Here is an 18,601-nt window from a genome sequence, read left to right on the forward strand (position 1 = left end):
GAACACTCAGTAAGCTACCAAAAATCTTAAACGCTAACCCTAAAGGAAGGATGTAATAAGAGATTTAAAGTATTTTTTTTTAAATGTTATACTTACCTGCTCTGCGCAGTGGTTTTGCACAGAGCAGCCTGGATCGTCCTTTTCTCAGGTCACGTGCCGGCGCTCCTGGCCCCTCCCTCCTGTCAGGTGCCCCCACAGCAAGAAGCTTGATATGCATGCTCCTGGGCTGTGGCACTGCGTGTCCATTCACACACAGAGCCATGGCTTAGCCCCACCCCTGCCCTCTCCTGATTGGCTCACTGGCTGTGATTGATAACAGTGGGAGGGCTCCTGTTGCTGCCTCTGCCAATCAGGACTGAGTGTCCCCGGAGAACTGTGGCTCTCAAGGACATCGCTGGATCAGGATGAGGCTCAGGTAAGTGTTAGGGAGCTGAGGGGACTGCTACACACAGAAGGTATTTTACCTTCAGAATACATGAAGGCAAAAATCCTTGAGCATTTACAACCACTTCAAAGGATTGGGTGGCTGGGTGAAATACACAAAAAAAAAAAACAACAAAAAAAACAAAGCCATGTGATCTTCCTACTTTACAAGCTTTGGGGAGACTTGACTAAATATCTTTGGCCTGTGCACAATTAAGCTTTCAAAACGACATCTGTTTTTAAAATTATGTTTATTAAAAATGTCTTTCCATACTCTCTGTACTTTGACATTTGCTGCCTGGTAATTCATCACTTAATAATTGGAATTACCATGAAAGCAGATAAAACTTTTAGTTTTACGCTACAGTAATATAAGACAAACCTGAAACTGTTAAGAAACAATCTGAAAGATGGTACAAAAATAATTATTACAGAGTTAGTTATTTTTAAGTAGCCACAAAGGTCTGTTATGACCAAGTATACTGAAATAAGACCACCACGATGGTTTTTCTCTGTCTTGTGATAGTTCACCCTCTTCCTCTCCTTGTCCTTGTCGAGCATGTGGGTCATAGGAGTCTAGTGGGTCTAATCGATCATAAATGTCTTCTGGAATAACTTTATTAAATCTACGGTTACTAACTTCAACCCTCTGCAAGGCAAAGTCAACCCGTCCTGCCTTGGTCATCTTTGCTGGTAGGGTAATTTTTTTGGTGACTTTTGAGTAGCCGAAAGCCTCAGCAGAAATTATGTAGACACCAGGAATCAAGAGTCTCCAATAATCTCCATCCTCAGCTAGAAAAAGAGTAAAGAAAAATCAGTCGGCTAAAAGGATAATCAATACTTTCAAAATCTTCTTATAAATAAATGATGAAACAGCATCTAGAAAAGTTCTCCCGGAGGAGGTTAGATAACAGCTGTAGGCAGAAAATTCACAGTTCACACACTATGGACACAAATGAAGACAAATTGGAGGTTTTAGAAAACAACAAGCAGGAACAGGGACAAAAATACCTGTGAAAAAGGAGTCAAATCTGTACATAGTTAGGAAATGTACAAATTACACATCTATTATGCACCAACAAATCATAGCTAGTAACAAAATTAAATATATTGCAGCTTACCAGTCCTTAGATGTGGTGGTTGCCCTAATTTCCTTTTTCTAAGTGTAACGAATGGTCCGTTTGTGATAAAATTTTGCCCTTTCTGTTCTGGTTTTATCCCCTGGTTAAGTGGTCTTCCCATTCTACCCTTTTTAAAGCTGTATATGTTTAGCAGCTGATATGTAGACAGGCATTTTACACTGTTTGTTGTTGTGAACTTGTAGTCTTTTACTTTTCTAGATTTCATACTGAGCTGACTGCTGTTGTGTTGTAGAGTTTTGTTGTGGGTGGGGAACCAAGTGCCAGACTTTCTGGTGGGGGTGGGCTGAAGGGGGTAGGGATTAACTGCCAGGATGTGCTGTATATATTGAGCTGTGTTCAATAAAGATTCATTCATTCACCCTACATGAAGTTCTGACTCGTGGTTTGGGATATCGGGGAAGGATTGTCTTTGAACTCTAATACCCGCCTTGGCAGAGCACTGGAAGACTTGCCGAAGAACCATTGGCTGAGACGCATCGCTCCGCACGAGGAAGCCCAGGCGGAACGGTTCTGCCACACTGGGCTTTTATTTTCCTTTAGGTTTACCTGTCAGTAACACACTTGCTTTCCTAGAGGTTCAATGCATCTGATTCTTGAGGAACAGTATTGTCACATTAGGACAGGAAGTGTTTTGGCAATACAAAACCCTGTCCCTCTTCATAACATAGGGTGAGGAATTCTGCAGTCCACAAAAAGAGCTTGGAAAAGTGTAACCGATAACAGACAGCAAAAGCAGAGAGCACAATAAGTTATCAGCTCACACGATTTCTGGCAGAATCAACAGGGATTTTCTGCCCACTTTGAACTGATGTAACAAAACACTTTCAATAATTTATTTAAATTGGTAGCAAACTGTTTTTTAATAACTACAGAAAAGCTTATAATAAAGCTTACCTGTAGGTAAAATGAATATCTCCTAAACATTTACCGGTTAGGAGATATTAGCTCTTATTGATAGCTGGCTCATGCGCTTTTAAGGAATGGCATACCCGTGCTGTTCCTTCAGAGCACTGTGCCGTTGCCCAGGAGCGACACACGGGAGTGACATTATCAGCCAGTCAGATGGTTGGAGCGCGTGAACGCGGAAGGAGAACCGGGTGAAGAGCGCTTCATAATGTGCTAGTATGCAATGCACACTATCACATTATGACTAGAGATGAGCGAATCGAAGTAGGCGAAGGGGAATTCGAGTCGAATATTGGAAAATTTTCGATTCGCGCCGAATCCGAAAAATAGCCTACTTCGGACGCGCGAATCAAAATTTTTCCTAAAATGGCGGCGGACATGTGCGGCGACGGAGCGGGGATGTCTGGGAAGGCGCGCAGACAAGGCGCGCTGACCCATAATGCATTCCTTAATGACATGTGATCGCATTAGCCAATCAGCAGCCAGGCACCCAGCACTGTGTAATGGTCGAGCTATAAATAGCGGCCATTTTAGAATTCTTCATTTGCCTCCAGTCATTCAAGAGAGGCAGACCGCTCTGTATTAGGGACAGAGTTAGGGCCACAGAAACGTTACTTGGGGACAGAGAAACGTTACTTAGGGACAGAGAAGCATTACTCAGGGACACAGAATTGTTAATGAGGGCCACAGAATCGTTACTTAGGGCCAAAGAAACGCTAGTTAGGGCCACAGAATTGTTACTCAGGGACAGACAGAATTGTTACTGAGTGCCAGAGAATTGTTACTTAGGGCCACAGAAACGTTAGTTAGGGCCACAGAATTGTTACTCAGGGACAGACACAGAATTGTTACTGAGGGCCACAGAACTGTTACTTAGGGCCACAGAAACATTATTAGGGCCACAGAATTGTTACTCAGGGACAGACAGAATTGTTACTGAGTGCCAGAGAATTGTTACTTAGGGCCACAGAAACGTTAGTTAGGGCCACAGAATTGTTACTCAGGGACAGACACAGAATTGTTACTGAGGGACACAGAACTGTTACTGAGGGCCACAGAAACATTAGTTAGGGCCACAGAATTGTTACTCAGGGACAGACACAGAATTGTTACTGAGGGCCACAGAACTGTTACTTAGGGCCACAGAAACGTTAGTTAGGGCCACAGAATTGTTACTCAGGGACAGACACAGAATTGTTACTGAGGGCCACAGAATTGTTACTTAGGGCCACAGAATTGTTACTCAGGGACAGACAGAATTGTTACTGAGTGCCAGAGAATTGTTACTTAGGGCCACAGAAACGTTAGTTAGGGCCACAGAATTGTTACTCAGGGACAGACAGAATTGTTACTGAGTGCCAGAGAATTGTTACTTAGGGCCACAGAAACGTTAGTTAGGGCCACAGAATTGTTACTCAGGGACAGACACAGAATTGTTACTGAGGGCCACAGAATTGTTACTTAGGGCCACAGAAACGTTACTCAGGGACACAGAATTGTTACTGAGGGCCACAGAACTGTTACTTAGGGCCACAGAAACGTTAGTTAGGGCCACAGAATTGTTACTCAGGGACAGACACAGAATTGTTACTGAGGGCCACAGAATTGTTACTTAGGGCCACAGAAACGTTACTCAGGGACACAGAATTGTTACTGAGGGCCACAGAACCGTTACTTAGGGCCACAGAATTGTTACTCAGGGACAGACACAGAATTGTTACTCAGGGACACAGAATTGTTACTGAGGGCCACAGAACCGTTACTTAGGGCCACAGAAACGTTACTCAGGGACACAGAATTGTTACTGAGGGCCACATAACCGTTACTTAGGGCCACATAATTGTTACTCAGGGACAGACACAGAATTGTTACTGAGGGACACAGAATTGTTACTGAGGGCCACAACCGTTACTTAGGGACACAGAATTGTTACTCAGGGACACAGAATTGTTACTGAGGGCCACAGAACCGTTACTTAGGGCCACAGAATTGTTACTCAGGGACACAGAATTGTTACTGAGGGCCACAGAACCGTTACTTAGGGCCACAGAATTGTTACTCAGGGACAGACACAGAATTGTTACTGAGGGACACAGAATTGTTACTGAGGGCCACAGAACCGTTACTTAGGGCCACAGAAACGTTAATCAGGGACACAGAATTGTTACTGAGGGCCACAGAACCGTTACTTAGGGCCACATAAACGTTAATCAGGGACACAGAATTGTTACTGAGGGCCACAGAACCGTTACTTAGGGCCACAGAATTGTTACTCACGGACAGACACAGAATTGTTTCTTGAGGGACACAGAATTGTTACTGAGGGCCACAGAACCGTTACTTAGGGCCACAGAAACGTTAATCAGGGACACAGAATTGTTACTGAGGGCCACAGAACCGTTACTTAGGGCCACATAAACGTTAATCAGGGACAGACACAGAATTGTTACTGAGGGACACAGAATTGTTACTGAGGGACACAGAATTGTTACTGAGGGCCACAGAACCGTTACTTAGGGCCACAGAATTGTTACTTAGGGACACAGAATTGTTACTGAGGGCCACAGAACCGTTACTTAGGGCCACAGAATTGTTACTTAGGGACACAGAATTGTTACTGAGGGCCACAGAACCGTTACTTAGGGCCACAGATTTGTTACTTAGGGACACAGAATTGTTACTGAGGGCCACAGAACTGTTACTTAGGGCCACAGAATTGTTACTCGGACAGACACAGAATTGTTACTCAGGGACACAGAATTGTTACTGAGGGCCACAGAACTGTTACTTAGGGCCACAGAATTGTTACTCAGGGACACAGAATTGTTACTGAGGGCCACAGAACTGTTACTTAGGGCCACAGAAAGGTTACTCAGGGACACAGAATTGTTACTGAGGGTCACAGAACTGTTACTTAGGGCCACAGAATTGTTACTCGGACAGACACAGAATTGTTACTCAGGGACACAGAATTGTTACTGAGGGCCACAGAACCGTTACTTAGGGCCACAGAAACGTTAATCAGGGACACAGAATTGTTACTGAGGGCCACAGAACCGTTACTTAGGGCCACATAATTGTTACTCAGGGACAGACACAGAATTGTTACTGAGGGACACAGAATTGTTACTGAGGGCCACAGAACCGTTACTTAGGGCCACAGAATTGTTACTGAGGGCCACAGAATTGTTACTGAGGGCCACAGAACCGTTACTTAGGGCAACAGAATTGTTACTCAGGGACACAGAATTGTTACTGAGGGCCACAGAACCGTTACTTAGGGCCACAGAATTGTTACTCAGGGACACAGAATTGTTACTGAGGGCCACAGAACCGTTACTTAGGGCCACAGAATTGTTACTCAAGGACACAGAATTGTTACTGAGGCCACAGAACTGTTACTTAGGGCCACAGAAAGGTTACTCAGGGACACAGAATTGTTACTGAGGGCCACAGAACTGTTACTTAGGGCCACAGAATTGTTACTCGGACAGACACAGAATTGTTACTCAGGGACACAGAATTGTTACTGAGGGCCACAGAACCGTTACTTAGGGCCACATAAACGTTAATCAGGGACACAGAATTGTTACTGAGGGCCACAGAACCGTTACTTGGGGCCACAGAATTGTTACTCAGGGACAGACACAGAATTGTTACTGAGGGACACAGAATTGTTACTGAGGGCCACAGAACCGTTACTTAGGGCCACAGAATTGTTACTCAGGGACAGACACAGAATTGTTACTCAGGGACACAGAATTGTTACTCAGGGACACAGAATCGTTGAATTAAAGAGTATGTCAGACAACATGCAGAGGAGTGGCAGAGGAGGCAATGTTTTAGGAGCGAGCAGACGTGGCAGCAGAGGAAGGGGTCGAGGCAGCACTATTCGCAGCCAGAGGCCAGTGCTCCCGGTGTCATCCAGCGGTCGTGTCTCCACCGACAACCCTGCCGTCGTCGATTGGTTGGCTCGGTCGTCTTCCTCTTCCCAGGTCACCTCTGACACCTACAGCCAACGGTCGGTGGGTACGTCAGACACAACCGTTAGTTGGCATGGCCCGGGACCAAGCCCACTGAAATCACGTGTCCTCTACCTGCCCCTGTCCTTTGGTGTTCCCTCACCAAGCGAAGTATCGCATGCTGTGGGCTCAGCCCCACTGTACAGTGAGGAAGAGCTAACAGAGGGCGGTCAGGAACGGGGGGAGACATCCGCCTTTTCAGCAGCCAGGCGAAGAAGTAGTGGCTCGGAGAGTGGCTCGGTAGCCGGTCTAGAGACAGGTCTGTCTCCTGACCCAGACGCAGCCGAGGGGGCTAGTAGTGAGGCGGAGACCCTACTTGATGATGAGGAGGTTGATCGCACTTGGCAGCCTCGTCGTCATCAGGCAATTTCTTCCGCATCATCAGGAGAAGAGGGTGGCAGCTTGGCAGCGAGCGAAACAGTCGGTGGGTTGCCCAGGAGACAGCAGCAGGGTCGCAGCAGTGTCAGTGGAGCCAAACGGCCACGGAGTAGAGCACCAGCTCCACTGCAGCCTACCACCACGGCCAGTAGTGGTGCCGGTGTGCACGGAGGAAGCAGCAGTCAGCCAGTGAGGAGTATCGGGGGCAAAGTTTCCTACTCGGCGGTGTGGCAATTTTTTGTCAAGCCGCACGAGGAAGTAAACGTAGCCGTATGTCGACTATGTGGCCAGAAAGTCAAGCGTGGCCAGGGGGCCCATGTTGGGACTACAGCGTTGCGGCAGCATATGCAGCGTCGCCATTTGGTGGCCTGGGAAAACCGTGATAAAGATACGGCGGTTCTGCCCGCCCCAGCCCCCGCTCCATCACCCGCTCCGTTACTTGCTCCGTCACCTGACGTCAATCACCCTCCATCAGCCAGTCAAGGCTCCAACACCTCTGCTGAGAGGAGTTGTCGCTCGTTGGCATCTTCCGCTCGTTCAGATGCTCCTTCTCCTGCTACTCCTCTTCACGGATTCCGTCAGCAGTCTTTCTTGGAATCCGTTTCCAAGAGACAACAGTTTGCGAGCACGCACCCGACGGTGCAAAAGCTGAACGTCCTCCTGTCCAAGTTGCTGGTGCTGCAGTCCCTCCCTTTCCAAGTGGTAGACTCAGCACCTTTCCGAGAAATGATGGCTTGTGCCGCGCCGCGGTGGAGAGTGCCAAGCCGTCATTTCTTCGCCAAAAAGGCAGTGCCAGCCCTGCATTCACATGTAGAAGAGATGGTGGGCCAGTCTTTGAGCATGTCGGTCTCTGCCAAAGTGCACGGCAGCGCCGACGTGTGGAGCTGTAACTACGGTCAGGGACAGTACATGTCATTTACGGCCTACTGGGTGAACGTGGTGCCGTCACAGCCGCACCAGCAACTTGGACAGGTCACGCCGCTTTTGCCTCCACGTTTGCACGTCCTTGGTCCGGCAAAGATGTCCGCCTCTACCACCTCTTCTTCCGCCGTGTCCTCAGCCGCCACCCCCGTGCCAAGTCCCATTACCCGACCGGCATATCACATGTGCAGGGCGCAACGGTGTCACGCTGTGCTGCACCTGGTATGCCTTGGCGAACGTAGTCACACAGGGGAGGAACTTCTCAGTGTAATGAACAGAGAAATCGACAGATGGCTGTCTCCGCGCAAACTCAAAATCGGAACCATGTTGACCGACAACGGAAAGAACATGGTGTCTGCTCTGCGTCAAGGAAGGTTGTGCCATGCGCCATGCATGGCTCACGTGTTCAATCTGGTTGTCAAGCGGTTCCTAAAATCCACCATCCCACTGCAAGACATCCTTAAAATGTCACGTAAACTTTGCATGCATTTCAGCCATTCCTACACCGCAAAGCACACCCTCCTTGAGCTGCAGCGGCAGAACGGAATTGCAAAGCATCGCCTGATCTGCGACGTTGCAACAAGGTGGAATTCAACCCTACACATGTTAGACCGCCTTTACGAACAGCGAAAGGCCATCACCGATTTCCTGATGTTACAAGCGGATAAAGGTACTCCCCTGTGTAACTTTGATGTCAGCCATTGGCAGCTCATGCGTGACACCTGCCGCTTGCTCAGGCCCTTTGAGGAGGCCACGCTATTCGTGAGTCGGCAGGACTATGGGATGAACGACGTCATTCCTCTGTTGCACGTCCTGGAACAAATGCTGTTAACAATGGCTGGTCAGGGTGCGGTAGACGTGGCGCACAGATCTCAACGCCACATGACCCCTGTGGGGGCAGGACAGGAAGAAGAGGAGGAGGTAGAGGAGGACATTTGTGCTCAGGAATTATTGAGTGAAATGGGTGGTTTTTCCACTCAGCGGACAGGAGTGGAGGAGCAGGAGCATCTGGTAGAGGAGGAGGAGGAGGAGGAGACAGAGGACCCAGACGCACCGTGGCAGTATGCTGTGGAGATGGAGGCAGGGAGTCCCTCGCATTCCTTGGCACAAATGGCCCATAGCATGCTCGGTTGCTTGCGTAGCGACAGCCGAATAATAACCATCAGACAGAGGGATGACTTTTGGCTGTCCACCTTGTTGGACCCTTGCTACCGTTCAAAAATGGTGGCCTTTTTCACACCTGCTGAGAGGGAGGCCAAAATAACGTACTATAAAAACCACCTATGTAGTCAGTTGGTCTCTGCCTTTGTGCGCCAACGTCCATCCTCAGACACTGTGGGCCCTGTGCGCTCGCGTTCCGCTGTCATGGCAGCAGGGGAGGGGTGGGGTGGTAGGAGCAGTGGCAGCTCCACCAGCAGCGGCTGCCTCAGTCTGCAGTCGATGATGAGTAGCTTTCTTCACCAGCGCAGTGAGGAAACTACTAACCAGCCGCAGCAGCAGCAGCAGCAGCAGCAGCAGCATCAGGTGGACCTGGAGCAGGACCTCAAACAACAGGCTTGGGCCTACTTGGACAGCACCCTGCCAACCGAGGTAGACAATCCCCTTGACTACTGGGCAACGAAACTTGACCTTTGGCCCCAACTAGCTGAATTTGCCCTTGAAAGGCTGTCATGCCCGGCCAGTAGCGTGGCATCGGAGCGCGTGTTTAGTGCGGCAGGAGGTATTGTAACTCCGCGGAGGACACGACTGTCCACCCAAAGTGTGGAGAGACTCACGTTTGTGAAAATGAATCAGGCGTGGATTAGTCTGGATTTCAAACCACCAGTTCCTGACACAACTGACTAAATCCGCCATGAATCATGCCTCAAACATGTGCCACTTTCAGGTCTCCTCACACACTGCTGGTGTGTTCCATTTTTTGTCATAGGGTGCTGGCAGATTACGGGCCTCCCATAGCTGCTGCCAGGCCCCTAATCTGCCATGGGCCCCTATACCGCCTCCTCATGCTGCTGCCAGGTCCACAGTCTCTTATGCCATGTGCCACTTTCAGGTCTCCTCACACTGCTGGTGTGTTCAATTTTTTGACATAGGGTGCTGGCAGATTACGGGCCTCCCATAGCTGCTGCCAGGCCCCTAATCTGCCATAAGCCCCTATATACCGCCTCCTCATGCTGCTGCCAGGTCCAGAGTCTCTCATGGGTCCCTGTATGGCCTCCCATTGCTGCTGTCTCCATCGCCACAATCTGCCATGTGCCACTTTCAGGTCTCCTCACACACTGCTGGTGTGTTGAATTTTTTGACATAGGGTGCTGGCAGATTACGGGCCTCCTATAGCTGCTGCCAGGCCCCTAATCTGCCATGGGCCCCTATATACCGCCTCCTCATGCTGCTGCCAAGTCCAGAGTCTGTCATGGGTCCCTGTACGGCCTCCCATTGCTGCTGTCTCCATCGCCACACTCTGCCATGTGCCACTTTCAGGTCTCCTCACACTGCTGGTGTGTTGAATTTTTTGACATAGGGTGCTGGCAGATTACGGGCCTCCCATAGCTGCTGCCAGGCCCCTAATCTGCCATAGGCCCCTATATACCGCCTCCTCATGCTGCTGCCAAGTCCAGAGTCTGTCATGGGTCCCTGTACGGCCTCCCATTGCTGCTGTCTCCATCGCCACACTCTGCCATGTGCCACTTTCAGGTCTCCTCACACTGCTGGTGTGTTGAATTTTTTGACATAGGGTGCTGGCAGATTACGGGCCTCCTATAGCTGCTGCCAGGCCCCTAATCTGCCATAGGCCCCTATATACCGCCTCCTCATGCTGCTGCCAAGTCCAGAGTCTGTCATGGGTCCCTGTACGGCCTCCCATTGCTGCTGTCTCCATCGCCACACTCTGCCATGTGCCACTTTCAGGTCTCCTCACACTGCTGGTGTGTTGAATTTTTTGACATAGGGTGCTGGCAGATTACGGGCCTCCTATAGCTGCTGCCAGGCCCCTAATCTGCCATAGGCCCCTATATACCGCCTCCTCATGCTGCTGCCAAGTCCAGAGTCTGTCATGGGTCCCTGTACGGCCTCCCATTGCTGCTGTCTCCATCGCCACACTCTGCCATGTGCCACTTTCAGGTCTCCTCACACTGCTGGTGTGTTGAATTTTTTGACATAGGGTGCTGGCAGATTATGGGCCTCCTATAGCTGCTGCCAGGCCCCTAATCTGCCATAGGCCCCTATATACCGCCTCCTCATGCTGCTGCCAGGTCCAGAGTCTCTCATGGGTCCCTGTACGGCCTCCCATTGCTGCTGTCTCCATCGCCACAATCTGCCATGTGCCCCTTTCAGGTCTCCTCACACACTGCTGGTGTGTTCAATTTTTTGACATAGGGTGCTGGCAGATTACGGGCCTCCCATAGCTGCTGCCAGGCCCCTAATCTGCCATGGGCCCCTATATACCGCCTCCTCATGCTGCTGCCAAGTCCAGAGTCTGTCATGGGTCCCTGTACGGCCTCCCATTGCTGCTGTCTCCATCGCCACACTCTGCCATGTGCCACTTTCAGGTCTCCTCACACACTGCTGGTGTGTTCAATTTTTTGACATAGGGTGCTGGCAGATTACGGGCCTCCCATAGCTGCTGCCAGGCCCCTAATCTGCCATAGGCCCCTATATACCGCCTCCTCATGCTGCTGCCAAGTCCAGAGTCTGTCATGGGTCCCTGTACGGCCTCCCATTGCTGCTGTCTCCATCGCCACACTCTGCCATGTGCCACTTTCAGGTCTCCTCACACTGCTGGTGTGTTGAATTTTTTGACATAGGGTGCTGGCAGATTACGGGCCTCCTATAGCTGCTGCCAGGCCCCTAATCTGCCATGGGCCCCTATATACCGCCTCCTCATGCTGCTGCCAAGTCCAGAGTCTGTCATGGGTCCCTGTACGGCCTCCCATTGCTGCTGTCTCCATCGCCACACTCTGCCATGTGCCACTTTCAGGTCTCCTCACACACTGCTGGTGTGTTGAATTTTTTCACATAGTGTGCTGGCAGATTACGGGCCTCCTATAGCTGCTGCCAGGCCCCTAATCTGCCATGGGCCCCTATATACCGCCTCCTCATGCTGCTGCCAAGTCCAGAGTCTGTCATGGGTCCCTGTACGGCCTCCCATTGCTGCTGTCTCCATCGCCACACTCTGCCATGTGCCACTTTCAGGTCTCCTCACACTGCTGGTGTGTTGAATTTTTTGACATAGGGTGCTGGCAGATTACGGGCCTCCTATAGCTGCTGCCAGGCCCCTAATCTGCCATAGGCCCCTATATACCGCCTCCTCATGCTGCTGCCAAGTCCAGAGTCTGTCATGGGTCCCTGTACGGCCTCCCATTGCTGCTGTCTCCATCGCCACACTCTGCCATGTGCCACTTTCAGGTCTCCTCACACACTGCTGGTGTGTTGAATTTTTTGACATAGGGTGCTGGCAGATTACGGGCCTCCTATAGCTGCTGCCAGGCCCCTAATCTGCCATAGGCCCCTATATACCGCCTCCTCATGCTGCTGCCAATCCAGAGTCTGTCATGGGTCCCTGTACGGCCTCCCATTGCTGCTGTCTCCATCGCCACACTCTGCCATGTGCCACTTTCAGGTCTCCTCACACTGCTGGTGTGTTGAATTTTTTGACATAGGGTGCTGGCAGATTACGGGCCTCCTATAGCTGCTGCCAGGCCCCTAATCTGCCATAGGCCCCTATATACCGCCTCCTCATGCTGCTGCCAAGTCCAGAGTCTGTCATGGGTCCCTGTACGGCCTCCCATTGCTGCTGTCTCCATCGCCACACTCTGCCATGTGCCACTTTCAGGTCTCCTCACACACTGCTGGTGTGTTGAATTTTTTGACATAGGGTGCTGGCAGATTACGGGCCTCCTATAGCTGCTGCCAGGCCCTTAATCTGCCATGGGCCCCTATATACCGCCTCCTCATGCTGCTGCCAAGTCCAGAGTCTGTCATGGGTCCCTGTACGGCCTCCCATTGCTGCTGTCTCCATCGCCACACTCTGCCATGTGCCACTTTCAGGTCTCCTCACACTGCTGGTGTGTTGAATTTTTTGACATAGGGTGCTGGCAGATTACGGGCCTCCTATAGCTGCTGCCAGGCCCCTAATCTGCCATAGGCCCCTATATACCGCCTCCTCATGCTGCTGCCAAGTCCAGAGTCTGTCATGGGTCCCTGTACGGCCTCCCATTGCTGCTGTCTCCATCGCCACACTCTGCCATGTGCCACTTTCAGGTCTCCTCACACTGCTGGTGTGTTGAATTTTTTGACATAGGGTGCTGGCAGATTACGGGCCTCCTATAGCTGCTGCCAGGCCCCTAATCTGCCATAGGCCCCTATATACCGCCTCCTCATGCTGCTGCCAAGTCCAGAGTCTGTCATGGGTCCCTGTACGGCCTCCCATTGCTGCTGTCTCCATCGCCACACTCTGCCATGTGCCACTTTCAGGTCTCCTCACACTGCTGGTGTGTTGAATTTTTTGACATAGGGTGCTGGCAGATTACGGGCCTCCTATAGCTGCTGCCAGGCCCCTAATCTGCCATAGGCCCCTATATACCGCCTCCTCATGCTGCTGCCAAGTCCAGAGTCTGTCATGGGTCCCTGTACGGCCTCCCATTGCTGCTGTCTCCATCGCCACACTCTGCCATGTGCCACTTTCAGGTCTCCTCACACTGCTGGTGTGTTGAATTTTTTGACATAGGGTGCTGGCAGATTACGGGCCTCCTATAGCTGCTGCCAGGCCCCTAATCTGCCATGGGCCCCTATATACCGCCTCCTCATGCTGCTGCCAAGTCCAGAGTCTGTCATGATTCCCTGTACGGCCTCCCATTGCTGCTGTCTCCATCGCCACACTCTGCCATGTGCCACTTTCAGGTCTCCTCACACACTGCTGGTGTGTTGAATTTTTTGACATAGGGTGCTGGCAGATTACGGGCCTCCTATAGCTGCTGCCAGGCCCCTAATCTGCCATAGGCCCCTATATACCGCCTCCTCATGCTGCTGCCAGGTCCAGAGTCTCTCATGGGTCCCTGTACGGCCTCCCATTGCTGCTGTCTCCATCGCCACACTCTGCCATGTGCCACTTTCAGGTCTCCTCACACACTGCTGGTGTGTTCAATTTTTTGACATAGGGTGCTGGCAGATTACGGGCCTCCCATAGCTGCTGCCAGGCTACTAATCTGCCATGGGCCCCTATATACCGCCTCCTCATGCTGCTGCCAAGTCCAGAGTCTGTCATGATTCCCTGTACGGCCTCCCATTGCTGCTGTCTCCATCGCCACACTCTGCCATGTGCCACTTTCAGGTCTCCTCACACACTGCTGGTGTGTTGAATTTTTTGACATAGGGTGCTGGCAGATTACGGGCCTCCTATAGCTGCTGCCAGGCCCCTAATCTGCCATAGGCCCCTATAGACCGCCTCCTCATGCTGCTGCCAGGTCCAGAGTCTCTCATGGGTCCCTGTACGGCCTCCCATTGCTGCTGTCTCCATCGCCACAATCTGCCATGTGCCACTTTCAGGTCTCCTCACACACTGCTGGTGTGTTCAATTTTTTGACATAGGGTGCTGGCAGATTACGGGCCTCCCATAGCTGCTGCCAGGCTACTAATCTGCCATGGGCCCCTATATACCGCCTCCTCATGCTGCTGCAAAGTCCAGAGTCTGTCATGGGTCCCTGTACGGCCTCCCATTGCTGCTGTCTCCATCGCCACACTCTGCCATGTGCCACTTTCAGGTCTCCTCACACACTGCTGGTGTGTTCAATTTTTTGACATAGGGTGCTGGCAGATTACGGGCCTCCTATAGCTGCTGCCAGGCCCCTAATCTGCCATAGGCCCCTATATACCGCCTCCTCATGCTGCTGCCAAGTCCAGAGTCTGTCATGGGTCCCTGTACGGCCTCCCATTGCTGCTGTCTCCATCGCCACACTCTGCCATGTGCCACTTTCAGGTCTCCTCACACACTGCTGGTGTGTTGAATTTTTTGACATAGGGTGCTGGCAGATTACGGGCCTCCTATAGCTGCTGCCAGGCCCCTAATCTGCCATAAGCCCCTATATACCACCTCCTCATGCTGCTGCCAAGTCCAGAGTCTGTCATGGGTCCCTGTACGGCCTCCCATTGCTGCTGTCTCCATCGCCACACTCTGCCATGTGCCACTTTCAGGTCTCCTCACACACTGCTGGTGTGTTGAATTTTTTGACATAGGGTGCTGGCAGATTACGGGCCTCCTATAGCTGCTGCCAGGCCCCTAATCTGCCATGGGCCCCTATATACCGCCTCCTCATGCTGCTGCCAAGTCCGGAGTCTGTCATGGGTCCCTGTACGGCCTCCCATTGCTGCTGTCTCCATCGCCACACTCTGCCATGTGCCACTTTCAGGTCTCCTCACACTGCTGGTGTGTTGAATTTTTTGACATAGGGTGCTGGCAGATTACGGGCCTCCTATAGCTGCTGCCAGGCCCCTAATCTGCCATGGGCCCCTATATACCGCCTCCTCATGCTGCTGCCAAGTCCAGAGTCTGTCATGGGTCCCTGTACGGCCTCCCATTGCTGCTGTCTCCATCGCCACACTCTGCCATGTGCCACTTTCAGGTCTCCTCACACTGCTGGTGTGTTGAATTTTTTGACATAGGGTGCTGGCAGATTACGGGCCTCCTATAGCTGCTGCCAGGCCCCTAATCTGCCATAGGCCCCTATATACCGCCTCCTCATGCTGCTGCCAAGTCCAGAGTCTGTCATGGGTCCCTGTACGGCCTCCCATTGCTGCTGTCTCCATCGCCACACTCTGCCATGTGCCACTTTCAGGTCTCCTCACACACTGCTGGTGTGTTGAATTTTTTGACATAGGGTGCTGGCAGATTACGGGCCTCCTATAGCTGCTGCCAGGCCCCTAATCTGCCATAGGCCCCTATATACCGCCTCCTCATGCTGCTGCCAAGTCCAGAGTCTGTCATGGGTCCCTGTACGGCCTCCCATTGCTGCTGTCTCCATCGCCACACTCTGCCATGTGCCACTTTCAGGTCTCCTCACACACTGCTGGTGTGTTGAATTTTTTGACATAGGGTGCTGGCAGATTACGGGCCTCCTATAGCTGCTGCCAGGCCCCTAATCTGCCATGGGCCCCTATATACCGCCTCCTCATGCTGCTGCCAAGTCCAGAGTCTGTCATGGGTCCCTGTACGGCCTCCCATTGCTGCTGTCTCCATCGCCACACTCTGCCATGTGCCACTTTCAGGTCTCCTCACACTGCTGGTGGGTTCCATTTTTTGTCATAGGGTGCTGGCAGATTACGGGCCTCCCATAGCTGCTGCCAGGCCCCTAATCTGCCATGGGCCCCCGTACCGACTCCTCATGCTGCTGCCAGGCCCGTAATCTGTCATGGGCCCCTGTTGTCGCTTGTTGGCATATTCCGCTCGTTCAGATGCTCCTTCTCCTGCTACTCCTCTTCACGGATTCCGTCAGCAGTCTTTCTTGGAATCCGTTTCCAAGAGACAACAGTTTGCGAGCACGCACCCGACGGTGCAGAAGCTGAACGTCCTCCTGTCCAAGTTGCGGCTGCCAGGCTCGTAATCTGTCATGCGCCCCTGTACCGCCTCCTCATGCTGCTGCCAGGTCCAGAGTGTGTCATGGGCCCCCGTACCGACTCCTCATGCTGCTGCCAGGCCCGTAATCTGTCATGGGCCCCTGTACCGCCTCCCCATGCTGCTGCCTGGTCCAGAGTGTGTCATGGGTCCCTGTACGGCCTCCCATTGCTGCTGCCAGGCCCGTAATCTGCCATGGGCCCCCGTACCGACTCCTCATGCTGCTGCCAGGCCCGTAATCTGTCATGGGCCCCTGTACCGCCTCCTCATGCTGCTGCCAGGTCCAGAGTGTGTCATGGGTCCCTGTACGGCCTCCCATTGCTGCTGTCTCTATCGCCACACTCTGCCATGTGCCACTTTCAGGTCTCCTCACACTGCTGGTGGTTTCCATTTTTGTCATAGGGTGCTGTATGGCCTCCCATTGCTGCTGCCTCCACCGCCACACTGTGGCTCCACACTCTGGTTTTGGCCCCGTGACTGCCCAAATGAGTGAAGTGTGCGGTGATTCTAAGATCGACGGCACTCATCTGCATGTCATACTGACTGACAGTATTATTTCTCTTCCCCAGCAGACTCCAAGGGCATTTAAATTAAAGGTACAGTGTTCTGCACTAATATTAAGTCTCTCTGAAGCCTAGAAACACCCTTTTTTAAGTTAAATTCACAGCGAATATATTCGACTCGAATCAAAATTTTTCCACGAATTCGCCGAATCAGTCGAATCGAATTTTTGAATACTTCGCTCATCTCTAATTATGACATTACCTTGCAGGGGATATTTATTTATACCTGCAGTTTACTACTGCTTTAACAGCTGGAAAGAGCTGGTGAGATTCAAGTTTACAGTTAGGGTTTACATACACTTTACAAAATCCACTGATAATAGCAATATAAGTCATGGGAAACAGCTTTTACCTTTTTGGCAATGTTAAACAAGGAGGTAAAGTGATTGTAAAGGTACTTTTTTTTCTTTAAAATAGCAAACATGTTATACTTACCTGCGCTGTGCAATGGTTTTTCACACAGCAGCCCTCCTCCCTGTCGAGTGGCCCCACAACAAGTCGCTTGCTAAAGTGACACTCATGCATGCTCGTTCCCAAGCCCCGCTCTGTCGTCAAAAAGGCCCTTGCTCCCCCTCACTGGCTGTGATTGACAGCAGTGGGTACCAATGGCTGCGTCTCAGCCAATGAGGAGAGTGAGACCCAGGAGAGCCATTGCTATCATGCACATTGCTGGATCAAGACCAGGGTCAAGTAAGTATGGGGGGAGCTAAAAACTGATGTTTTTTCACTTTCCTACATAGACTGCATGAAGGTAAACAACCTTCAGCCTTAAAAAGTGTCCTTTCAGCTGAAAAATAAAAATAAAAGTCAGCAGCTACAAAAACTGTAGCTGCTGAATTTTAAAATACAGACACTTACCTGCCCCTCGGTCCAGCGGTGTCCTCACCATGGCTGGTTTCACCGGCCGTCTTCTCTCCCTGGCACCGGCATCTTCAGTGTGGGCACCCGGCTGTGACAGCGTGCGGCTTCACAGCCAGGTGCCCATTGCGCATGAGGGAGAAGCACTGCACTTTGTGAATGGCCCCGTAGTCTTCTGGGACCTGTCATGTGTCCCAGAAGACTACGGGGGAGGGGGGGGGGCAATTTCCGCTTCTGAACGCCTAGACGATCGCAGCGGAAGTGGGAGCGGGTACTTGTCAGTTTGGGCACCCACTCCCCAAAGGTGCCAAGCCTTAATGGGGAGTGGGGGACAAAGGCTTAAATTGGAACTTCCCCTTTTGGGTGGAACTCTGCTTTAAGAACTCCTTTAACCCCTTCACGCCTAAGGGTAAAACAAATCTTAATGCCTAAGCACAATTTTGCAACGTTGACAAGTGTTAGTAAAACCGTCATGTCATCACAACTACTTTGTACATCCAGGTGAATTATACCTTGTTTTTTTCAGGACAAATTGGGCTTTCATTTGGTGGTAAATGGTAATGGATAGTTCCTAATTTTTATTTATTATCAAAGGAAAACTGGACCAAAATAGTAAAAAAAAAATATTTTTTTTTAATTTAGCTGTGTGTTTTTTGTTACTACCATAACCTACCACCAAAGAACAACCCAAAATAAATTTTCCAGCTCTTGACGATCGCAGAGATGCCATAAATGTGTATGATATTTGTAGCTTGTACACGTAGTAAAGCCTAGAAACTATAGTGC

General features: G+C 51.1%; 1 protein-coding gene across 1 annotated transcript in view; it reads right to left on the reverse strand.

The window, feature by feature from the left end:
- Positions 1–657: 657 nt before the first annotated feature.
- Positions 658–18,601, reverse strand: part of CPZ (carboxypeptidase Z) — a 123,791-nt gene continuing 105,847 nt past the window's right edge. The window contains exon 11 of the mRNA XM_089691570.1: positions 658–1,215. Coding sequence (XP_089547696.1) covers positions 860–1,215 — 356 coding nt within the window. The 3' untranslated portion in view covers positions 658–859. The remainder of the gene's footprint in view (positions 1,216–18,601) is intronic.

Source organism: Staurois parvus, unplaced genomic scaffold (assembly GCF_062004578.1).
Source record: "Staurois parvus isolate SC_StPar_1 unplaced genomic scaffold, SC_StPar_1.0 ptg000564l, whole genome shotgun sequence".
NCBI lineage: Eukaryota > Metazoa > Chordata > Amphibia > Anura > Ranidae > Staurois > Staurois parvus.